Genomic DNA, 23047 nt, shown 5'->3' on the forward strand with positions numbered 1-23047 from the left:
ACAGGGGTGGCCTATAGGCTTTTGAGTGAATCTGGAATAAATGAAAGCAGAAATGGAATGATGACAGGTAAAGAAGTTAGTATTAAAGACAAGATCTTGAAGACTTGAGATCTATAACTAGCAATGTTTAATATCCCCGAAATATTATGGTTACTAGAAAAAGCTGGGAATTCAAATGGAATTTCCCTGGGAGGTCTTGTTTTTAGTGGGAAGCTCAGAAATAAGTAATTTTTAAAGCAGTTTGGTACCTTTGGAGTACCAAGGAAAGGGTACATTTGGAGCTGCTAAGAACCAAGCGTCTAGAGCCTATCTGCCTGCAATTAACAAGTAGCACTCCGCTTCTACATGAGCAAACTGGATACTCAACCTGCCCATGCCTTTGTTTTGTTATCTGCAAATTGTGATCATAATAATGGCTAGTATTTATTTAGCACTTACTCTGTGCATTGCACCAAAGGCTTTACTTGTAGTATTTTACTTAATACCTGAACAACTCAGGAACACAAGGATTAAATGAGATCATTTGTGCAAAGCAGTGATACCTAGTTAAGACCTCCATAAACGTTAGAGGCTTTTATTATTATTGGCCAACCAGAGCAGAGAGCGGGACCATCAGGGAATAGTCTCTGGACTTGGCCTTATTTCCTGAGGAGAGGTGTTCCAGAACGGGGGAATGCCTTCACCAGATCATGGTGTGACCTGGCATGGTGGGTGCTGGGAGCTATACCGCTTAATGGCTAAGACTGGGGACTCTTAAGCCGGGCGACCCTCAGCATGTCACTCAGCTTCTGAAACTTAGTTCCAGTAGTTGCTGGAGTCTTTTTTTTTTTTTTTTAAACTGCAGTTTCATTGCAAGGTGTCACTTGGAACTCAATAAATGCTGATTTATCTTAGGCATCTTCGTTTCCCTCAGAACTGCACTCAGTGCCAGACAGGCAGTAAGAGTGGGGGTGGGGTGGGTAGGTGATAATTATCATCATCATCACAGCAAACACATAGCAGGCTAAGTGTCCAGACGTCAACCTGCTGCTCAATCCTCGCAGCAATCTTTTTAAAAAAAGATTTTTATTTATTTTTAGAGGGAAGACCAAGGGAGGGAGAGAGAGAAACATCAATGTGTGGTTGCATCTCACGTGGCCCCCACTGGGGACGGGCCCGCAACCCAGGCACGTGCCCTGACTGGGAATCAAACCGCAATGCAACCCTTTGGTTCGCAGGCGGGTCCTCAATCCACTGAACCACACTAGACAGGGCCTCGCAGCAATCCTAAAGGCAAGTTTTAATGTACCTTTTCCCAGATGGGGAAATGAGGCACAGAGCAACTAAATCATTTATGAAGCGGTAATCCGTTTCTTGTAAACGAAGAGAAACTTGTTAACCCTAACTAGCGAGCCAGCAGGCGAACTCGACAACCTTGAACGCCCAGGTTTCCCGGAGCTCCGGGGGCGGGACTAAGTGGAGGAAGTCCCGCCCCAAAGGAGGAAGTTCCAGCCTTCAGGCTTCCGTTTCCGCCCTCGCTGTCCAGTTTATTCTGGCGGGGTGGGAAGTTCCGAATGGCGGCGGGAGGTGACTGTGGCGGGCAGCAGGCGGCGTGCGGGTATGACAGCTACCGCTCGCCGCTTGCTTCCCGCTACGCCAGCCCGGAGATGTGCTTCTTGTTTAGCGACAAGTACAAATTCCGGACCTGGCGGCAGCTCTGGCTGTGGCTGGCGGAGGCAGAACAGGTAACGGACCTTGGAGCTGAGAGACCCGGCGGAGGGAGGCGGGTCCGCTTCAGCACGTGCCAGGCTCCGCGCCCAGCGTGGGTCTAGTCGCCTGGGGACAGCTGCGCTGCTATTTTCGGCTAGGCGTTAACTTGAACGAGGAGCTGCAGCCCCAGGACAAGCCAGTGCAGGAGGCCGGGGAGCCGCCACCTGTTGTCTCCCGTGCTTTTAATCACGGAGGGTTAGAGACGCGGAGGCAGCGAGAAGTTCAAGTCTGTGGTTTCAGGGCCAAAATCTTGGCCATTCCTGCAGGAGTACACCGCTAACCACTGTGCGCTTGTGACGTGCTGTTGCCCTAATTTCTTTACAACATCTTTTCTTGTTTATCCCACACAGCCCTTGCAAAGTAGGCAATGCTCTTCCCACATTAGAGGGGGGAAAACCAAGTGTGTGTAATAACCAAGCCACGCGTGTCGTGTGCGCTGGGCCACCCAGCTGTCAAGAACGGAATTGGGAGGTGAACCTGCGCGCCTAGCCACTTGTCTTCCACGGTGCCTCTGTAGTGGTTACCAACGAAGTTGGACCTGGGTTCTTGAGTTCAGCCGGGATCTCAAATTATAAGGGAAAGTTTATTTACAAAGTTGCAGAGGTAGTAGAAGTGAGCCAGCTGGGCTGTGTAGGCTGAGGAAACAGGTTCCACAGGCAAAAGAAAGGGCCCTTGGAGCTTAGGAGCAAGGAAAGAAATACCCTGAACAGTCGAGTGGGCGTGGTGGGGGGGGGGAGAGGAAGACCGTGGGGAGAGGGGCCTGGGCCCTTCATCCTGAGGGTTTTAGAGGAAGGGAGTTTAGGGGAGGTGTTGGGAGTGGACCTCAGAACACTCAGCAGCTTCATGCTGACCACGAAAATGACATTTATTCCATGGGTGTGGTTGGCACCAAAGGCACTAATTGGATTTTTGTTACCTACCTGAGTAGGGTGATTTAAGCTATTTACCATCTGGTTGGGCAGAAGTGTAAACCATTTATTCCTTGTCCTTGGTTAAGGGAGCATAGGATATTAGATGGCTATAAACTGCTCAGGCATTGAACTATCTCAGTTTCTCTGTTCAACTTGTCCTGGTTTATTAGCCTGTCTCCACCATGACAGGGCTGTCCCAAAATCCGTGCTTCCTAGGGCACTATTTTCATTTCACAGGTCCATGTTTTGCCTCTGAAGAGGGAGAATCGGAGTAGAGGTGTATCAGACGGGACTTAGGGTTGGTTTGATGAGAACTACTTGTAGAGCTGTTCATCGCAGCGTTTTCCCAAAATAGCTCCTGAGGGGCCTTTCCCGGAGAAGTGGAAGGAAGCTGATCCAGACAGCTATAACGTTTCAGAGGAAAATGCCACAGCAAGCAAGACGGCAATGTTCTGAAATGTCATGAGTAAACAGCCAAGTAATCCGCAGTAGGTGAATGGAATGGTGGTACAATGGAGCTTCCCCAAAAGGAAACTTCCATTCTCAATCCGCTCCATTTCACTGTGCTCAGGAAAATAAAGTGACATAATAGCAGGCATTTGTATGCCAGGCACTGTTTTAAGACTATACATATTAATAGCTTATTAACCCTCAAATCAGCCTGTCAGGTAGGTACTGTTTTAGAGAGGTTACAGATGGTGAAATGGAGGCGCAGAGAGGTTTCATAAACAACTGACCCACTTAATGGTAATGGATAGGAAAAGACATTAATAGTGTGTGGTGGTTTCTTATGTACCAGCATGTACTCTTTATGTTCTGTTTCACTTGATACTTTGTTGTATAGGTTAGGCTAGTGTCATTCAAAGGCTTTGCAGGGTTGTTACAGAACAAACAAGGGGGGCCTGGGACGATATAAAGAAGCCCCCAGGTCCGTTATGTCCGCCGCCAGAGGAGAGACGTCTCCAATGCCAGAGATTTGTGAAAAGGAAAGGAAACATTTATTTAATGCTATACAAACTTAAAGTAGGGACCTAATGTCTTCACCAAAAATCCTAAAGTCCCTTAAAGCACCCACAAACAGACACAGTCCTTCCTTCCTTCTCCCTTTGCCCAGTCCAGAGTACCGTATCTCCTAAAGCTGCGGGGGTCCCTACTCTGGCAAAGGCACATGGTCCTCTCTCCCCGGACCACGGGAGTCCCCACTCTGCCAGAGCTGCGTGGTTCTGTCCCTCCGGGCCGTGAGAGTCTTCACTCTGCTAGAGCTGTGTGGTTCTCTCTTGCAGGGCTGCGCATGGTTCTCCCCCTCCCATGGCTGCCGCGTCTCGGTTTAAATCCCAGCGCCAATCTTCCTCTGAAGCCCCATTTCCGGCTCCTCTCACAATTGGCTACAGCTGCCAGATTCTGGGCAGGTGTGGCCCTGTGGTGTGGAGCCAATTATCTCCAGGCTCTTCTGGATCTTATTACAGATCCCTATTTGAGGCTCCCCTCTTGGCTGCACCTTGTTACAGGGTCACCAGGGCTAGTAAATGGCTTCAAGCTAGAATTGAAATGTAGAGCCACCTGAAAGTGTTCTTTCCTCAGCCCGGTCTGCATATTGCCTGAAATGCATACAGTTTTTTCTATAATCTCCTGCCTTTGGATTATCTATTAGGGTATCACAATTAGCAGCATAAATTACATAATAATTTAGTAGTTCAGGGAAATAATTGAGGGATGAGAGATAGGAGGAGTGCAGAAAATGAACCTGGAATGAATTTTGACAGGTATACATTGCTTGAGGGTAGGAAGCAGTTTGGTCACACCGCCCCCTGCTGTTTTGCTCTGGGAGGAGCCCTGAGATGTTCTAAGTACTGGCCCAAGATCCAGAGCAGTGCAGGCCACTGCAGAGTGGCTAGTGTGACCGAGGAGGTGAATTTTTATTTTCTCATTTTAATCAGTTTAAATATAAATAGCCACATCTGGTCAGTAGTTGCCATCTTTGACAAGATAGCTCTAAGATGCAAGATCCTCCCCAGGGCCCAGGCTTGGGAGTTCCAAGTCAGGTTTGAATGAATTTCACCAACGTACATAGTCACCACTTGGATCCTGGACAGCCAGTGATAGATGAGTGTAAGATGTTGGTGTGTTTACTTTCTTATCAGTATCTCCTGGAATTGCTTTCAGTTGCACTGAATTTCTATACCTGATTTGTTGGCAAAACTACTTAACTGCATTCCTAATTTTGGTTTCTCTGAGTAAATCCATCTGGGTGAAACGTAAAGCCGTGGCTTGGATCGCACACCTTGGGCGCTTACCTGCCAGTCAAGAGTGAGCAACAATGCTCTCCTCGTGGAGTGGACGTTCTGAGGGAAGGGAGGGGTTACTACATTTGTAAAAGTGCCATGCGATATGTGCTGTCAGCAAAACCAGGCTAAAGGGGAGGAGAGATGCAGGAGGATGTCTCCCGGGGAGTCAGGAGATAAATCTCTCTGAAGAGATGACGTTGGAGCCCAGAGACCAGAATGTGTGAAATGAGCAGAGAAATAGATACAGGACCTGAGGGAGCAATGATCAGGATCCTATTGTTGTATAATTGGGGTTTACTTAGAACGTAATTTACCAAGATTCACTGAGAGAAAGTCATTGCCTCCTTACCATGTACTGTGAGTTACTCCAAATTTTAATTTAAAAATTGGGAGAAAGAGCATAAATGCTGACATGAACTAGTTTTTTCCACGGTGTCACCCAGTTCAAATAATCGTGACTCCTGAAGTGATGTCATCTTATCTTGTGTGTTCTGCAGACCCTGGGTTTGCCTATCACAGATGAACAGATCCAGGAGATGAAATCAAACCTGGACAATATCGACTTCAAGATGGCAGCCGAGGAAGAGAAACGATTACGGCACGATGTGATGGCTCACGTGCACACATTTGGCCGTTGCTGTCCAAAAGCCGCCGGCATTGTACATCTCGGGGCCACCTCCTGCTACGTCGGAGACAACACAGTAGGATCCTGGGTGGTTTTGTTTCCACTTAGGGACACGATCTTTATAGTCCATAGTTGTAAATTACAGTTACAAACTGTAGTTTATTCTATCTAGTTTTGGAAGTGGCTCCGTAGATCTTTAGCTTTGGGGGTATCTTCATGCTCAGGAATTCTCTGCTTTGGATATTCCTCCCATCTAGACTGTAAGCCCCCAATGGCCTCCATAGAATAACACTTGCAGATACCCTTATGCGTTGGTGTGCTGGGCATAAGCCAAGGTCTTAGCATTTTCAAGGCCAAGGTTATTTTCCAAAGGGTTTTTTTTTCCCCAAGTCCTTTATAATTCTTTGCCATGATTCTGAGAAGAAAATGGGATTGCAATATAATTCTTAAAGAAAACCTTTAATCAGAAAAAGCATCAGCATGTGTTTTCCTAAGAGTTTACTAGGTGCCTCACACTGTTCTAAGCATGTTACATATATTCGTGTGTTCTCCATGACAGTCGTAAGAGATGTTATTATCTCCATTTTTAAACAGCTTCACTGGGGTAGGGTTTGCATCTCATAAGTTTTCCCATTTTAAATGTACGGCTCAGTGAGTTGCAGGGAACTGATGCCGCTGTTCGCCTTCACGTGCCTCCATTGTTGGAGCACGGGCCTCGGCCTAGGAGTCCTCTCGTGCCTGTTTGCTTCCAGACCGTCCCCGGCCTGCTCTCTGTCTTTGCAGTCGTGCCTTTTCTAGAAATTTCATGTGAATGAAATCAGAATATTTAGTCTTTGGAATCTGGCTTTCTTATCCCCATCTCTGCAGCTGAGGAAACTTAAAGAGGTTGAAGAACTTGCCTAAAATTACACAACTAGAAATGATACAAGCCCAGGTAGACTAGTTCCAAAGTAACATTTTCTATTTGAATTTTTATTATTATTATTTTAAATCCTCACCCAAGGATATGTTTGTTGATTGGTGTGGGGGGGAGAGAAAGAAAGAGAGCGAGACATTGATGGTTGCCTCCTTTAAGCGCCCCGACTGGAGATAGATAGAACGGCACCCTGTTTGGGGTATGGGACGACGCTCCAACTACGTGAGCCACCGGGCCAGGGCCAGAGCTGTGCCCTTAATCTCTTAATCACAGCACCTGTGGGAAGGAGTTAGCTTCCAGATACACTTCCAACTCAGATGGAAGTCACTAACTTTTAAGTTGCTTCAAATAGTCTTAAGTGGTATGTAATTAAAGGCATTTGTACATAATTGGTGAGTCAAATAATGGAGAGGAACGGCCCTCTCACTGAGAATTTGTTGTACTTGTTACAAGTACCCAGTGTGTTGTTGGGCTCAACAGTTAGTGTCTTGTATCTCAGAGTTGCCTGAAATACATCTCTTCTCTCCCCAAAAAACAGCTTTAATTTCCTAAACCTTGATGTTCTGGTTCATGACTTTTCTTGGTTGTTGTCAGCAATCGCAGACCTGAGACAAGGGAGAGGAGACTAACGCAGGGAGTGAATCCCGCAGAAGCTTCTCGGGGACTCAAGCACTCATCTGCGGGAAATAGACATTTGTTGACCTGGGCGTCTTCACAGTATCCAGGATGGGGGGGTCACCCCTCAACTATTTGCCAGCCATTTTAGGTACCACATAGATGTGGCTTTATGAGTATAAAGGGCTTGTTCCTTGTAGATTCCCGTAGTGCCACTAAGTTGGTGTGCTTTTAAAAGAGTGATCAGGAAAGAACGACTTCCCTTAGCATCTTCTGGCTTGTACAGTGAGTTGCTAATAGGCAGAGGACTAGCTGAGAAATCAGTCATTAATGCCCCAAAACTGTTATGTAATAATGTTTGGGCAAAGTGGTTTATTATAAGACCATCTGCGTTTTCCTTTGCAGGACCTGATTATTCTTAGGAATGCACTGGACCTGCTTTTGCCAAAGGTGAGGAGTTGCCAGAAATTTCCTACCAGCCCCGGATTTCCTGTGATAGGGCACGGGCAACACTTAGGAGTAAATCAGGACAATGTAAATCTAAATAGCTGATCATTTATTCAGGCGAATGATCCTATATCTATTCTGTGGAACCAGTAGTCTCTTATTCAGTTAAAACACTGTCGGTGAATGCTTTTAAAAGCCTAGCCTTTTAAATGAGGGAAGAAGTGGCATGTTGCTGGAATATGTGGGTCAAATTTACGATTTTCTCCTCTTTTTCTGCATGAGCGTGTCAGTGGTCTCAAAATTGTGCAGGAAAAGTTTGTGACTTTAGGTAGTCAATTCAGTGTTCGAACATTCATTGCTATGACCTCTTTCAAATACTTTCGGATACAAAGATGAAAAGATATGTCCTCTGCCTTCCTGAGCTGGAGGTCTGATTCTGTATTAAGTTGTCAAGAAGTTTCGTTCCTGATTATGTAACGAGCTCAACCTGAATTCACCCTCTTTCTCCCACGTGGTCTTTCTTGTAGCTGGCCAGAGTGATCTCTCGGCTGGCCGACTTCGCGAAGGAACGAGCTGATCTTCCCACCTTAGGCTTCACACATTTCCAGTAAGTGATGTGGTGACCTCCCGGGACTGGGCTTGTTGGTGTGCGCCTGGCGTTCATTTGTTTTTTCAGCTCTCCCGCAGGGAAACCTTGAGGTGAGTCGTCTCAAGACATAGCTGAAGTAGATACCTTGGATGCTTGTGAGGGACGGACCTGATATGTACCCCCAAAATCTGTACCTGTGAGAGAGTAAATATAATAGTTCATGTGGGGAATGTTGGGAAACATGAGTCAAGAGCCTTAAAAAGTATTCATGCTCCTTGATTTAATAATTCCATTCCAGAGAATCTAGACCAAGGACGTAATCCAGATTATGGGGAAAGCTTTGTGTGCAAAAATCTTTGTTACAGTATTGTAATAGTAAACTTTGGAACCAATCTAAATGTCTCACAATAAGAGAATAATTAAATAAGGTATATAGTGTATCCACAGGTTGGAGTTGTATGCAGCCACTAAAAGGATGCTGGTGAGACTAACATCATGGAAATGTGCTTAGGTTAATGTTAGGGATCAAAATGGCATATACATTGCACAAAGAAATCACACCAAACTGTAAATAGCGATTGCTCAGGTTTATGAGATAATAGGGCAATTAATTTTTTTCTTTACTACTTTTTGAATTTTAAAATGTTCAAGTAGTTTTATGATTACTAAAACCAAAAGCCCTTTTTAAAAAGGTTTATTTTTAGAGGGGAAGAAAGGGAGAGAAACATCATTGTGTGGTTGCCTCATGCGCCCCCTACTGGGCACATGTCCCTCAAGCCACTGAGCCACACCAGCCAGGGCAGAAAAGACCCTTTTAAAAGCTGATACCATTTTGGGGAGCCAGTAGCAGGTTTCAGGTGAGGATATTTGAGTGGTGTATTCACAGGTGCCTTATGTTTTGGTGGGGTATTGCTATGGTAACAAGGATCTCCTCTCCTGTATTACTAGCATAAGAGAGCCTAGGTTTGGGGTGAGTCTCCCTGAAAGTTAGGGCCTATGCTTATTGGTAGAAACCGGGAAAAAATTGTTCACGAGAAGGGGCCAGTGCTCGGCGTGTGTGCGTCTCGGCCGTGACACACGCTCCCTCTGCTGCCCCCCTCACGCCTGTGCTGCGGCTCCCCTTCCTCCCGCACGTCTGTGGGAGGGTGCTCCAGAGCCGCAGGCGCCCCAGGGCTCCTCTGGGGACCGCAGGACGGGAGGCATCTGCTGCCGCGGCCAGCGGGCCTCGGGGCTCGGACAGTGGCGTGGCCTGTGGGCGTCACCTCGGCACGGGTCGGCCCCTGTGGTGGGAAAGAAGCAGCTGTATTGAGATGTAACTCACACGCTATAGCATTCACCCCGTTAAGGGTGCAGGGGAGTGGTGGTTGGTATGTTTAGAGTTCTGCAGTCATCACCAGTACGTAATTCCAGGATGCTTTCGTCACCCCACAGAAACCCCGTACCTGTTAGCGGTGCCTGTCACTCCCCCGTTCCCCAGACCCAGGCAGCCACTGATCTATTGTCTGTCCGTGGGTTTGCCTCTCGTGGATATTTCATTTACATAGAAATCATACAATATTCATCTCTCCTGACTGGCTTCTTTTACCTTAGCGCGGTGTTTTCAGTGTTCGTCCATATCATAGGATGTATCAGCACTTCATTTCTTTCTGTGGCCAGATAGCAATGCTATCCTGTGGATACACCACCTTTTGTCCAGGTATTGGTGTCGTTTCCCCTTGTGGCTGTAGTGTATGGTGCCGCTATGAACAGATCCATGCAAATTTGTTTAGTTCTTTGTGCCAATAATCTGTTAACAGGAGTCAGCAAAGAAAACTACTGTGAGATTAATTTGGGAATATATTATAGCATGTGGTTTACCTGTTAACAGATGTTCCTGGTGGTGGTCCTTGATTTCCCCAGCTATCGGTATCATTAGCCTAACAGAGAATTTCCACCTGGGATGGGCTGCGTCCTCTGTTAGATCTCCAGCATTGCCCCGACTGACATGGCTCTGTGGGTTGGGTGTCGTCACACAAAGCAAAAGGTCACTAGTTCGGTTCCCGGTCAGGACACATGCCTGGCTTGTGGGCCTGGTCCCAGTTGGAGTGCATGCAGGAGGCAGCCTATCAATGTTTCCCTCCCTCGCTACCTCCCTCCCTTCCCCTCTCTCTCTTAAAAAAAAAATTATTATTATAAACAAACTGCAATAATGCTGGAGTTCTTTATTTTTGTTTTTAAGAGTTTAAGTTTTATGTTGCAAAACAGACCTGCAGTGGATTGGTATAGACTTCTGCCTGAACACAAAGCCATTAGCTGCTTTGTCTGGGGGGTTTGGTCGTGTGCGCTGGGGGCTCCCCACAGCGTGGCTGGCTCCTCCTCAGGCCGTGAGTCCTTACAAGGCCCTTCCTTGACTGCCCAGCTAGAGTAGCGTTCTCCATTGTTCTCATTTTCTTTTTTCATAACAAATCAATAAGTATCTTGTTTGTTTGTTTATATCACGTGTGAACGCCATTGGATAGGGACCTTTATACTCTCTGAATGTTTGTAAGTGACATAGAATCTCTTTAACTGGTATTTGCTCAAACGTTTTAGCTCCTGTTTTGTCTATGCCGATTTCTCCATCTCTTAGTGTCATCCCTTCCTGGGGTGACAGTGATGGCTAGAGGAAGCAGCGAAGCTTTTATGAATGCTTCTGCTTGGTTTGAAACTCCCCTGTGTTCTCTTTGGGCCGCTCTCAGGCCTGCTCAGCTGACCACAGTTGGGAAACGTTGCTGTCTTTGGATTCAAGACCTCTGCATGGACCTGCAGAACCTAAAGCGTGTCCGAGATGACCTGCGCTTCCGCGGGGTGAAGGGCACCACTGGCACCCAGGCCAGCTTCCTGCAGCTCTTCGAGGGAGACGACCAAAAGGTATTCTGAGAGCAGCCTGCGGGGCACAGAAACTCAGTGGGGGAGCCCCAGAGGCAGAGCTGACCCCCTGGACCACAGGAGGTTGGTCTCGGGGTGAGGGCAGTCTCTGGGCTGAAAGGGCTACGGGGGAGCGCATGCTGGGCAGGGTGCCGGGGGGTTCTCATGCTGGGCACACCCGGATTACTACAGGGGTGTTTCTTCTTTCCCAGGTAGAGCAGCTTGACAAGATGGTGACAGAAAAGGCGGGGTTTAAGAGGTAGGTAAAGGGGAGCAGTGCTGGCCTGCCTATTAATTGATGAAAGGCCTGTGTTCACTATACCGCTAGATTTCATCCTAACCTTTGTGCCATTTTCTTTGTTCTTCCACCCATTTCATTCCATCTCTTGCCTGGGTTTTCTTTTCTTAGAGCCTAGATTCTATTTTCTTACAATCTGTAAGAAAAAAGGAAACTTTTACTTCTGAGATTTTTAGAATAGGTTTACTTACCCATGTTACTGTTTTTGCTTATGTACTGAGGGCATCCAGTGGATTAGTCTAGTCTGGCCATCCCGCTGAGGGCCCCAGGCTCCACGGTGGCACCCTTTAGGCACTGGCATCAGGCTGCAGCAGGACACGGGAACGTGGACTGTGTTTCCTTCTTGGTCAGGACAGCTGTCTGGGTGCTGGGTGTTGACGAAAAGGGTGGAAGGGCAGTGCGTTCCAGGAGCCAGTCATCGGTGTGGTGCTCTGGGCCGAGTGTGACTCAGCATGCCAGTGAGGCCAGGCGTTCCCTGGGGCTCTGTTTTTGCTCATTTGTTTGACACAGTCACATTTTGAAATATTTCCACTTAAGGCTCTTTTCTGTTTATGCCTAGGGCTTTCATTATCACAGGACAGACCTACACACGGAAAGTGGACATTGAGGTGCTGTCTGTGCTGGCCAGCTTGGGGGCGTCAGTGCACAAGGTGAGCGGTGGCAGCCTGTGAGGGTGGGGATGAGACCTTCAGACACCACAGACAGACCAGAGCAGCCTCGGACTTCTACTTAATCATGTCACTCGAGATATCGGGTGTCACTTTTAACAATTCGGGGCCCATGAATGTAACCTCTTAATTAAGGTGCGTTGAAGGGAAAGACCAGTTTTGGCCTTCTCCTTCAAGTTCACCTTGCCACTGTCCTTCCATGGTGTCTCACGCAGTGTCTCACAAAGACGGGTCCATGCTCCCCGAGTCTGTCATCCCGGCTCTTCAGGAGTCAGGAGGGGTCTGAGTGAGGCTCTCCCGGGAGCTCTGGGGGGGACGTGCTGAAGAAGGAGATGAGCTGCTTGGGCTCAGCAACAGCATACTTGACGGGCTGTCTCCTTCATCAATCTAGGTCCTGCCCCTGGTTCCTGCACTCAGGAACGTGGGGTGATGCCTCTGCCCCTGCTTGTCCCCAGATCTGCACTGACATACGACTGCTGGCAAACCTCAAGGAGATGGAGGAGCCCTTTGAAAAACAGCAGATCGGTGAGTGCGTGTGGACACCACAGAGGTGCCGCGAGGCTCGCAGGCCTGTGTTACCAGCTCACCCGCCCGGCCTGCCTGGGCTCTCCCTGCCCTCTGACATCGTGCTGCCTGTGCTTCTTGCCCTTCCACGCGGGCAGGCTCCAGTGCGATGCCGTACAAGCGGAACCCCATGCGCTCCGAGCGCTGCTGCAGCCTTGCCCGTCACCTCATGACCCTCGTCATGGACCCCCTGCAGACGGCGTCTGTGCAGTGGTTTGAACGCACGCTGGATGACAGTGCCAATCGGTCAGTGGAACGGGGATGTCACAGAAGGGTGTTTTGAGTATGTCTGCATTTTCTCATCGTCCCCAAGGAGCCTGGAGTCCAGCAGGAAGGCAAGAACGTAGAGAGAACAGGGTGATGAGTGTTAGGCTTAAAGTGTGTACTGGGTGCTCTTCGTGAGGACGCTGGGAACGCTTCACAGGAGGTGAGGCTTAATACTTAAGGAATAAACAGGCATTTTAAAAAAGATTTTATTTTTAGAGAGAGGAAGAGAGGCAGAGAAACATCAATGTGTGGTTGCCTCTCGTGTGCCCCCTACTGGGGACCGGGCCCGCAACCCAGACATGCACCCTGACCGGTGAATCTTTGGTTCTCGGGCTGGCACTCAGTCCACTGAGCCACACCAGCCAGGGCAGGCATTTTTAAAAAGGCACTTAAGACAAGATCGGGAGCATGTGTAAAGGACCAAAGGCAAGAGAAAGATAGTTTAGGGAGTTACTAATAGCCGATGGGGCACTGAAGAATGAAGTGCGTATGTGGTAAGAGACGAGTTAGGACGTGATCAGGAGTCCACTTACCTGAAGAGGAGTTGAGGTGGTGTTCGGAAGGCAGGCTGACGTCAGCTGTGGTGTCTGGCGCAAGGATGTGTTAATGAGTTATGAGGTGGGTCAGAAGTAATTTGTAGCTGTGGGTAAGGTACCAAACATGCGTATGGTATTCTACGTTATGTATATACTTATTTAAAGCAGGTTCACGTTGCACTTGGGTTGTACTGGGATTTCTTGAGTGGAGGACATACATTAAAGCCAGGGTTTATCTGTGGAAATAAGATACGTGGACTCACTCAGAAATCAGTCACTGAATACTTTTAGTGGGGTGTGACCTAGTGAGACGGGCCTGTTAAAACACCCTGCAGCAGTTTGGAGAATCAGCTATAAGGGGACATTAGTCTAGTCCAAACAAGTCTGGAGGCTGCTTTAAAAATCCCATTCAAGCCCTGGCTGGTATAGCTCAGGGGATTGAGCACAGGCTGTGAGCCAAAGGGTCTCCAGTTCGATTCCCAGTCAGGGCACGTGCCTGGGTTGTGGGCCAGGTCTGCAGTGGGGAGTGTGCAAGAGGCAGCCACACATTGATGTTTCTCTCCTTCCTTTCTCCCGCCCTTCCCCTCTCTCTGAAAATAAATAAAGTCATTTAAAAAATAAAATTAAAATAGTGGCTGATGGGCCAGCCTTGGTAGCTGACTAGAGTGAGTGTTAAGTTTGGTGATGGGGCCCTGGCCAGGTAGCTTCACTGGTTAGAGCGTCATCCCAATATACCAAGGTTGCAGGTTCGATCTCTGGTCAGAGCACATGCAAGAAGCAACCCGTGAATGCATAAGTGGAACAACAAATTGATGTTTCTTTCTCAAATCAATAAAAGAAATGTTTTCTTTTTAAAGATTGGTGACGGGGTGCTAGTGGCATTCACAGAGCCAGGAGCCACAGGGAGTGGGAGAGTGGGTTCGAGTAGTGAACAGGAGGCAATGGGAAAGTGGCTGAATTCTGTTTGGGGTTCGGGGATCAACCAAGTGGAGCTCTCTGATTGGGTGTATGGTCTGGCACTGGGGCAAGTGGTCTGGAAGAGAGCAGATAATGGCTTCAAGGGCCATCGGGGTGCTGGGGTAGTTGAAGTCAGAGAATGCAGGCAGTTGTCCAGATAGCACATATGACCTGAGAAGTTAATAGGACTATTTCCTGGGACACACCCTACATTTCACTGAGATTGTTATTTGCTTAAAGAGATAACTGAATTGGTTGTTTGTTTTCCAGACGTATTTGTTTGGCTGAAGCATTTCTCACTGCAGATACTATATTGAATACGTTGCAGAACGTTTCTGAAGGATTGGTGGTGTACCCCAAAGTAAGAGGCCTCAGTTTAAAAGCACAATTTTAGGGAGGGGTTGGAGTGTGGGAAGTGGAGTGGGGAGCGAGTGGAACCTTCTTCTGCTCTACAGTGGGTACGTTGGGGGCTCCATATTCTGGGAGTCCTTCCGGCCGGCACTCATTTTTCAGGTTGTGACCAGAGGTCTGGAGCACGAATGTGTGTGATTTATAGACACGGTCCTAGAAAACGGGGAAAGACACCCCGAATTGGCTTCAGCTGCCTACCAGCAGGACCCACCAGCTGTGGTGTGACTGGCAGGGTCGACCGTTCCCTTCGCCTGTTTTTAAGTTCCTGAGGGAGACGGGTTCGTGTCCACCGGGTACTTGCCTCTCGCAGTGGGCGTTGACATGTAACAGCTGGAGGTTTTAGGGATTGTTTTCAAGGAAGCAACTTTTAAAAGTTTACTTAAGTCAATATTTCATTTTAAAATCAAAATAATGCTCTGGATTACTGAGGAAGATTAAAAATACGGTGGAGAATAAAACAATCCATCCTGCTCCCTTTTTCTGTGAACACGGTCGTTCATGTCCCTGGTGTGCACTGTGCTGGTCAGAGTTGATGTCATATACTGCATATGTGACTTTGAGGCATCTTTCTCGGCCCTTCGTTCATTCTTCTAGGTGATTGAGCGGCGCATTCGGCAAGAACTGCCTTTCATGGCCACGGAGAACATCATCATGGCCATGGTGAAAGCCGGGGGTAACCGCCAGGTTTGTAACCCCTCGTGCGCCTGGATAAGTGGGGAGTGCACCTTTAGTCCTAAAGGAGAGTGGATGCAGGAAGGAGTTTCTGTCATTGCCCTCAGCCACGGTACTGGTACAGAACAGTGACCGCATTCTACCATAGAATAGGCTTATTCTGTAAAAACCCTGTTTATTAAAAGTGAGTCACTAATCACTTGTAGCAAAGGTCCACTCTTAATGAAGGCATTAGGTTTGAGTTTCCATGGGAAATGATGGGAAGTGGGCAGGACACGAGCAGATGGTGCCAGAGGCTTTAGAGTAGCCTGCGTGAGGTGGACATCCACTTCCGATTTGCCCCAGGTCGTGGTCAGAGAGTCGGGGTCTTGGTGGAGTCAGACTGTGAGGAAGCACCTTGGCCTGGAGGGGCTTGTGTACCACTCAGAGGCAGGGTGGGTGTGAGGTGTTGGTGACTTACCAGGGCATTCAGGTGGCCCGTTAGTGGTGACCCAACGACCCCTCACTGTCTTCCCAGGATTGCCATGAAAAAATCAGAGTGCTGTCCCAGCAGGCAGCTGCTGTGGTCAAGCAGGAAGGGGGTGACAATGACCTCATAGAGCGCATCCTCGCCGATGCCTACTTCAGTCCCATTCACTCCCAGCTGGACCGTCTGCTGGACCCTTCTTCTTTCACCGGGCGCGCATCCCAGCAGGTAAGCATCAGCGCTCTTCCACGTGGGCTGCAGAGCCTGGAGTCCTGTCGTGCGTCCACTTCATGGGAATTGAGCGAGTGGGGCGAGTTAAAATTTGGAGCCAGTTGCGCTGGCTCAACTGTTAGGCTTTAGTTCTTTGGCTCTGCCTTAAGGATTTTCTCTGGATTCCTTTGAGTTCTCTTTTGGTCTAGAGACTGGGGTGTAATGGACAGAGATTGGGCTTTGTCATCAGGTAGATCTGAGCTTGGTCCTGACTTGTGGCGTTTCCTGGCCGACAGGACACACGCACACATCTCATAGGGCGGTGTGAGATGGAAAGGCCTAGCATGGTGCTTGGTGCATAGTAAGTAGTCAGTGTTTGTCACTTTTCCTCTTGGTCTCTTGGGGACTACAAGAGTTCATTCAAAACCATTTATCAAATGTAGACCATGTGCCCTGTGTGGGTTTGGGTGCTGTGTTTAATTCTGGGGCTTTAAGCCCTGGCCGAGTAGCTCAGTTGGTTAGAGTGTCATCCCGATACAACAAGGACCCCTGGTCAGGGCACACACAAGAATCAACTAATGAATGCGTAAATAAGTAGAACAACAAATCAGTGTTTATCTCGTGTGTCTCAATAAATTTTTTAAAATTCTGGAGCTTTAAAGATGTTTAGACCATTTTTACCTTCAGGGAGCTCAAAACTTAGTGGTGAAGACTTGTAAATAGTTCATTGTAATACCAAGCAGTACATACAGGAATTGAGGGAAGCACATCTTTTCGGGAATCAGAGAGGATGATACAACCTTAAATAGTAGAAGTTGGGGAAGACTTCTTGGAAGGCGTGACATCTGAGCTGAATTTTAGGGACAAGTAGGAGTAAACCTGGGAACGTCAGACTATCTAACATGGAAGAGAGAAACTGCGATCATGTGGCAGAGTATGGAGTGCCCCAGAAGTAGTTACGGGATTTAAAGTCGAAGACAGCAGGAGTTTATCATTATAGTCAAGTCACTCTGGAGTTTTGGACTTGAGAGATTTGAACTGGAGGTAGGGGGCCGATAAGGAGGCTGCCGCAATGGGCCGAGCATTGAACGATGAGGGCTCGGAGCCACCACGGGTGGATACAGACAAGGGGGGAGAGCTGAGTGCTCCTTAGAAGGTGAAGCACTCGGTAGTTGGTGGGATGAGGGGGAGGGAGGAAGCAGTGATGATTTTAGCTTGGGTCACCGGGTGGAGGATGGCAAGAGCCACTGAAAACGCAGCTCAGGGGCATAGCACATGTGGGCATAGTGGGTTCAGCTGCCTGTGGCGAGGGAGAGAGTTCTGACAGACAATTGAGAAACACAGCTCAGCAGTGGAGTAAATTCTTACTAGATTAGGTCTTTTCAACTGACATGGAAAAATTATCATCAAAACTTACATCCTAATGTTTTCTTTTGTTTTGCTTTCCTCTTTGGCAGGTACGGAGATTCTTAGAAGAGGAGGTGTATCCCCTGTTGAAACCATATGAGCACGTCATGGAGGTGAAAGCAGAATTGTGTCTGTAGGGCTGGAAGAGAAGCAAACAGAGTCACTGTTGGCTGTGTTCGCTTTTATTGCCGGGTCATGAAAACCTACTCTGGTGTCTTATTTCACCTCAAAATTGTTACCTTGAGTTAATGCAGCACTTTCCACGACACACCCACATTTCTCAGGGTTTGTAATGGAGAAATAAATTGCCTTGTAGTTGGACTCTGGGTTTTTGTTTTGTTTTGAGCAAAACAGACTAGCGTGATAAATGTAGCTTATAGTTTGCTCTGCTCTTTTGAAGCGTATTTTCTGGCTAGTCTAGGCCTTTTCACCTGTTAACTTGATTCTGAGGTAGTTAAGCAAGTCCCTGGTCCTTCTTTTGAGGGTGACTTTGACTGGGGTCTAGCAAAGGAACCTGGACTCAGTGGTTCAGCACAGTTGGGTGTCTTTATTTGGTTATGTTGGGCTAGAAGAAGTGATGCAACCTGAAGACCCAGTATATTCTCAAAGAAACTGATTTAGTCATCAGACTTAACTCAGCTCTAGTTGTACCTTACTTGATGTTTTGGTCAGGCTTTTGTGTATCAAGTAGGATATATTGATGTCATCAAAGCATTTGACAGTCTTTGACCCTGGTTACAGAGACTGATGGTTTTTTGAATCAGCTGCAGCTAAAGAAGGTGCACCGGGAATTACCGCCCACCCGGAAGGAGTGCACTGGTGTTATCTAGGCCTTGGGGCTCTGTCGCCAGCCCTGTGTCTCCAGGTTTCCTCAGCACAGATGAAATGAAAGGTTTTTTTTCTTTTTATCAGGTTTGCAAATGACACAAAACTAGGAGAATTAGCCACTACATTTATTTGATAAAATAACTAAGATTTTATCTAACCTTAAACTGGCTGAAATGATGTCAAAACTAAGAGGACAGAATTAAGATAAATTTGAGTACGTTGAACTCAGTGTAGACCAGAAGTGGTTGCCAGTGAGGTAAGACAGTTTTAGGACGTGTTAATGGTATGCGTCCCGAAAACCACCACTCTTACTCCATGCTCATGGCGTGTTCAACTTTGGACACACGGTCTGAGGAACAGATCCCTGGAGAGCCAGCCTCCAAAGAAGACCTTGTCGTGTGTGGTGAAGGAAGGTTGGGGCTCTTTCCCCCGCAGGAGAAAACTTGTCTTTGCTTCACTGGTGTGAGGAGGAAGAGTGAGTTAAGTATCTGTTGTCCCAGGAGGCACCGCTGAGCCCAATACCCGCTGTTGAGAGTCTGGGGCTGGTTGGACCTGGACATTCGCCGCTGCCCCATCACCTCAGTTCAAGCAGAAGACGACCTACCTGTCAGGAGTGGGAGTGCTTTGAGGGAAGACCGTCTTCACTGCCCCTAATTGTATCTAATCAAAGGGAACAGAATTTAAGAGCTCAACTTACTGGAAAAAAAGGAGAATAAGGCAATCCTTAAAACCAAATTTTACAGTGCAGTTCAGTGTAGCAAGCAAGCCTGGGTGGCAGGGACCCACATGACATTTCAGCTCTTTCAGAATCAATTTGATTGTTATTCTTCTCGTGAGACCCTTGAAGGGATGTTTAAATCGGGTCTGGCACAGGAATGAAGTCACCAGGCTCTGCTCAAGCATTCTCCCTCCTCTAGTACGGGCCAGATAGGAGGAAGCGAGCTTCCGTCAGTGTAGCTGTAGTCAGAGGACTTCTATTACATGGTAGACAGGCCGGGCAAATTGAATATAATGGATTTTAGTTAATAACCTTTCTCATAGGAAATACGATGCTAACAGTCTTGCTCTGACAGTCACATTCGACTTCTGAACTCGTGATTGGTAATCCTGGGCTGTTGGAGTGGGTGTATCGGTTTGTTGTGTGTTTCTTTCCTCTTCCACTGTCATTTTTATATACTAGTGATATACTCATAAGTGCAATTTTGTTATCTTTCCTTTTTAACATTTTAATTAAAGGCATTTGGGTGGGCTGAAGGTTGGCTGAGAAGAGAGAACACTCATACCTTCTAGAAGATTAGGTTGAAATCAGTGAACTAGTGATGGAAACTCCAGGATCTGAACCATCCGGGAATCAGGGCTTGGACAAACCAGGGGGCGACTGGCTTCAGTTCAGCGGCACCCAGGGACCTGGACACTTACTGCCCTTTGCCCCCGGCCGATGGTAGATTTCACTTAATAACCAGGAGTGCCTGATGGTGGCGTGAATCCTGGGTGGATGTGATGGTTAAGTGACTGAAATCGCACAGCACCTGTCATTTTTCTTCTGAGTCCAGGAGGGTGCTCCGCTCTTCCCCTCTGGTCAGTCGGGGGGCAGGCTGCGACGCGAGGGCGCTGCTGTCGGTGCGGTTTGCCAGCCGTGGACGACAGTGCATCCTGAGTGGAACCAACCAGAGACTGGGGACTGAGTCAACAATGGAATAGGAAAAACTGAAAAAGTTTCAAAAGCTGGAAAGCTACATAATGAAATATTAAGGGTAACGAGTTTAAGGTGACTTCTGTTTTCTTTGTGTACTTTTCAAGTTTTTAATGCAATTTTTATTTCAGTGAGCTTTACATTTTACAAGTTTTGGATTTACAGAAAAATTGCAAAGATAGTACAGAGAGTTCCCATATACACCATACCTGGTTTTCTCTATTATTAATACATTGGTATGGTATTGAAGTCACAATTAATGAACCAATATGGATACATTATTAAAGCCCTTTTTTAAAAAAAATTATTTATTTTTAGATAGGAAGGGTGGGAGAAAGAGAGGGAGAGAAACCTCAGTGTGTGGTTGCCTCTCTCATGGCCCCCACTGGGGACCTGGCCCACAACCAAGCATGTGCCATGACTGGGAATTAAACCAGTGACCCTTCGGTTCGCAGCCCACACTCAATCCACTGAGCCACACCAGCCAGGGCAAACCCTTAGTTTTTAGCTAATGTCATTTTTCTGTTCCAAGATCCCATTTGGAAAAGAAATTACATTTAGTCACAACTTTTTGAGTACTGGAATTCATGTACATTATCTAAGGTATGTTCTTTATCAAAGATGTGGTCTAATGAACACAAAATCTAGCTCATCAATTTAGCTAATTCTGAATGTAACTGGAAGTCAAGGCAGAATTGGGTTTTTCTATTCTGGGTCTGTGTGACCTCGTCCTTACCTCATTAAGTGCTGCGTACAGAGAAGTTCTCGGAGGCCAGATTTCTGAAAAAAGTAGTGTTAAGTGGTAAGTATAGGTGTGAATTTGTCTTCATGAAACGTCCAAACTCAAGAAGGAACAGCTGGTTTCCTGCCCAGATTTCAAGTTGAGCATGTAAGGAGACGAGTGACCTGCAGGTGACTCCAGAGACAAAACGAGAAATGAGCAGTGGATAAAAACAAGAGGCCCTCTGTATCTCCTGGTATAACAAGGCCCTTTGTCCTCAGGAAAACAAGGTTTGACCTGCCCTTTCAGATTCTGACGTGTGCTTGGTTCTGCCCGTTGTATCTGTGGTGGTATTAGGACTTCCTTTTCCATAGAGCCAGAAACTGTGGTTTGGCAACATCCCAGCCCAGGCAGGACAGGGTGGGAGGAGGGGTTTGGAGGCATCTTTGGGAAATCCTGTAGCCAGGCCCTGCAAGGAAATAACAAGCTGATATTGAGTAGTGGGTTTTTTTTTTTTAAGATTTTATTTATTTATTTTTAGAGAGGGAAGGGAGGGGGAAAGAGAGAGAGAGAGAGACATCAATGTGCGGTTGCTGGGGTTATGGCCTGCAACCCAGGAATGTACCCTGGCTGGGAATCGAACCTGGGACACTTTGGTTCCCAGCCCGCGCTCAATCCACTGAGCTACGCCAGCCAGGGCGAGTAGTGGTTTTAAGAGGTCATGTGTGAGACTGGGAAGGAGAGGGGCCTTGAGGGGTGTGAGCCAGTTTCTATCCAGGAGTGAGTGATCTAGCCTTTTACAGCTGTGGCTCGAGGGCACCGAGACATTTAGAGCAATGGGAAAGTGTTATTCCTCTTCCATGGTTTTAAACTTTAACAGGACACCTGTCTTTAAAAGTTGTAATTAGAATAGTGCTGGTTGTATGAGTTGAGGCCACGGATATTCAAAACGTATAATGCAGAAATCCAAAGATCTCAGAAGGATTCATTCTATAGTTCCTTAAACAAGGTTCCTTAAACATTTCTTTTAAGAGAAAAATAAGAGGTAAAATAATATATTTATGCTTCACATGTAGAAAGCTTCATTTCTTTAGGGATAGCCTGGAGGAAATAAGTGTTTACAAAATACTTTGTTCCTCATCCAGGTTTCGTACTTGAACAGGTATTTTTTCCAGCACCCTACTCTGTGCTAGGAACAGTGATGAGCAAGACAGGCGGCCCTCCTGGGCCTGCGGCCCCAGGGCAGGCAGCAGACTGCACAAAAGGGTGAATGGCTCTTCATGACGGGACGTACAGAGTCCAGCATCTGAACACATGTCAAGTTCATTAAGCTCCACTGACCAGAGGTGCTCTTGAAGCCCTGGTCGAGGAGCTCTGCTGGTTAGAGCATCGTCCCAACACACCAAGGATCCCTGGTCAGGGCGCATACAAGAATCAGCCAATGACAAGAATCAACCAATGATGCAATAAACAAGCAGGACAACAGATCAATGTTTGTCTCTACCTCCCTCCCTCCTGTCTCTCTACAATCAGTTTTTAAAAAGTGCTCCTGATCTGTAACTTCAACAAATTCACACTGCTTTGCTTGGTTTTAGCATCTTGTAATTCACTATTCATCATGAGGCAGGTGCTTTCCCCACCTGCAGTGTGCTCAGCTGAACTACTTCAGTGCACCTGGCTCTCCCACCACCGCCCTTCACGTGGCATGAATTGATAGGGGCTTTGCCTGGGGTGCTGTGCTAGTAAGCTGAGGATTTGGCATTTTTCTTCATCCCTTTTGTTGTCTAATGGAGGCTAAATGTGTATATAGAATTCTTACACAGCATTTACAGATAAGAAAGTTTCATTGACTTGGTAGCTAGTCTCTCATTCCTTAAAAAGGGAAGTACGTGTATTCTGTCTCCTGTGGCCTTTGGACCTGCCCATTGTTGATCTCTAACAAGTGTTCCACTGGATTGTGTGTGTTTGGGGCGGGGAGGATTAAGTCTTGGGGAAAGTAGGCAAAAATGAAATGCTAATGGTTTATTGCAAAAACCAAAGGGGCCTATGCTAAAACTAGCATTATTCAGCCATTGAGTTTTGACACCTTGGCTTATCTTACAACTATCTCAAGAAATTGTTTTCTGCCCTGGCTGGTGTGGCTCAGTGGATTGAGTGCCAGCCTATAAACCAAAGGGTCACCCATATGATTCCCAGTCAGACCATGTGCCTGGGTTGCAGGCCGGGTCCTGGGTGGAGGGTACGTGAGAGGCAACCACACATTGATACCTCTCTTTCTCCCTCCCCCTCTGTCTAAAAGAAATAAAATCTTTCTTAAAAATATTCT

At 47.2% G+C, this 23047-nt stretch overlaps 1 protein-coding gene and 1 long non-coding RNA gene across 2 annotated transcripts; both read left to right on the forward strand.

The window, feature by feature from the left end:
- The first annotated feature begins 1508 nt into the window (after window positions 1–1508).
- ADSL (adenylosuccinate lyase) lies at window positions 1509–17848 on the forward strand. The gene is made up of 13 exons (XM_028533094.2): window positions 1509–1724; window positions 5443–5646; window positions 7507–7551; window positions 8076–8155; window positions 10855–11026; window positions 11236–11282; window positions 11881–11971; window positions 12445–12514; window positions 12652–12799; window positions 14584–14674; window positions 15319–15408; window positions 15914–16090; window positions 17530–17848. Exons 1-13 carry the CDS (start codon window positions 1554–1556, stop codon window positions 17614–17616), a joined length of 1473 nt encoding a protein of 490 aa, XP_028388895.1. The 5' UTR covers window positions 1509–1553; the 3' UTR covers window positions 17617–17848.
- A 2628-nt stretch (window positions 17849–20476) lies between these two features.
- Window positions 20477–21754, forward strand: LOC118498750. Its single transcript, XR_004901214.1, has 2 exons — window positions 20477–21221; window positions 21425–21754. It is a non-coding gene; the product is annotated as an uncharacterized LOC118498750 (long non-coding RNA).
- The last annotated feature ends 1293 nt before the right edge of the window (window positions 21755–23047 follow it).

The sequence above is a fragment of the Phyllostomus discolor genome, chromosome 2 (assembly GCF_004126475.2).
Source record: "Phyllostomus discolor isolate MPI-MPIP mPhyDis1 chromosome 2, mPhyDis1.pri.v3, whole genome shotgun sequence".
Taxonomy (NCBI): domain Eukaryota; kingdom Metazoa; phylum Chordata; class Mammalia; order Chiroptera; family Phyllostomidae; genus Phyllostomus; species Phyllostomus discolor.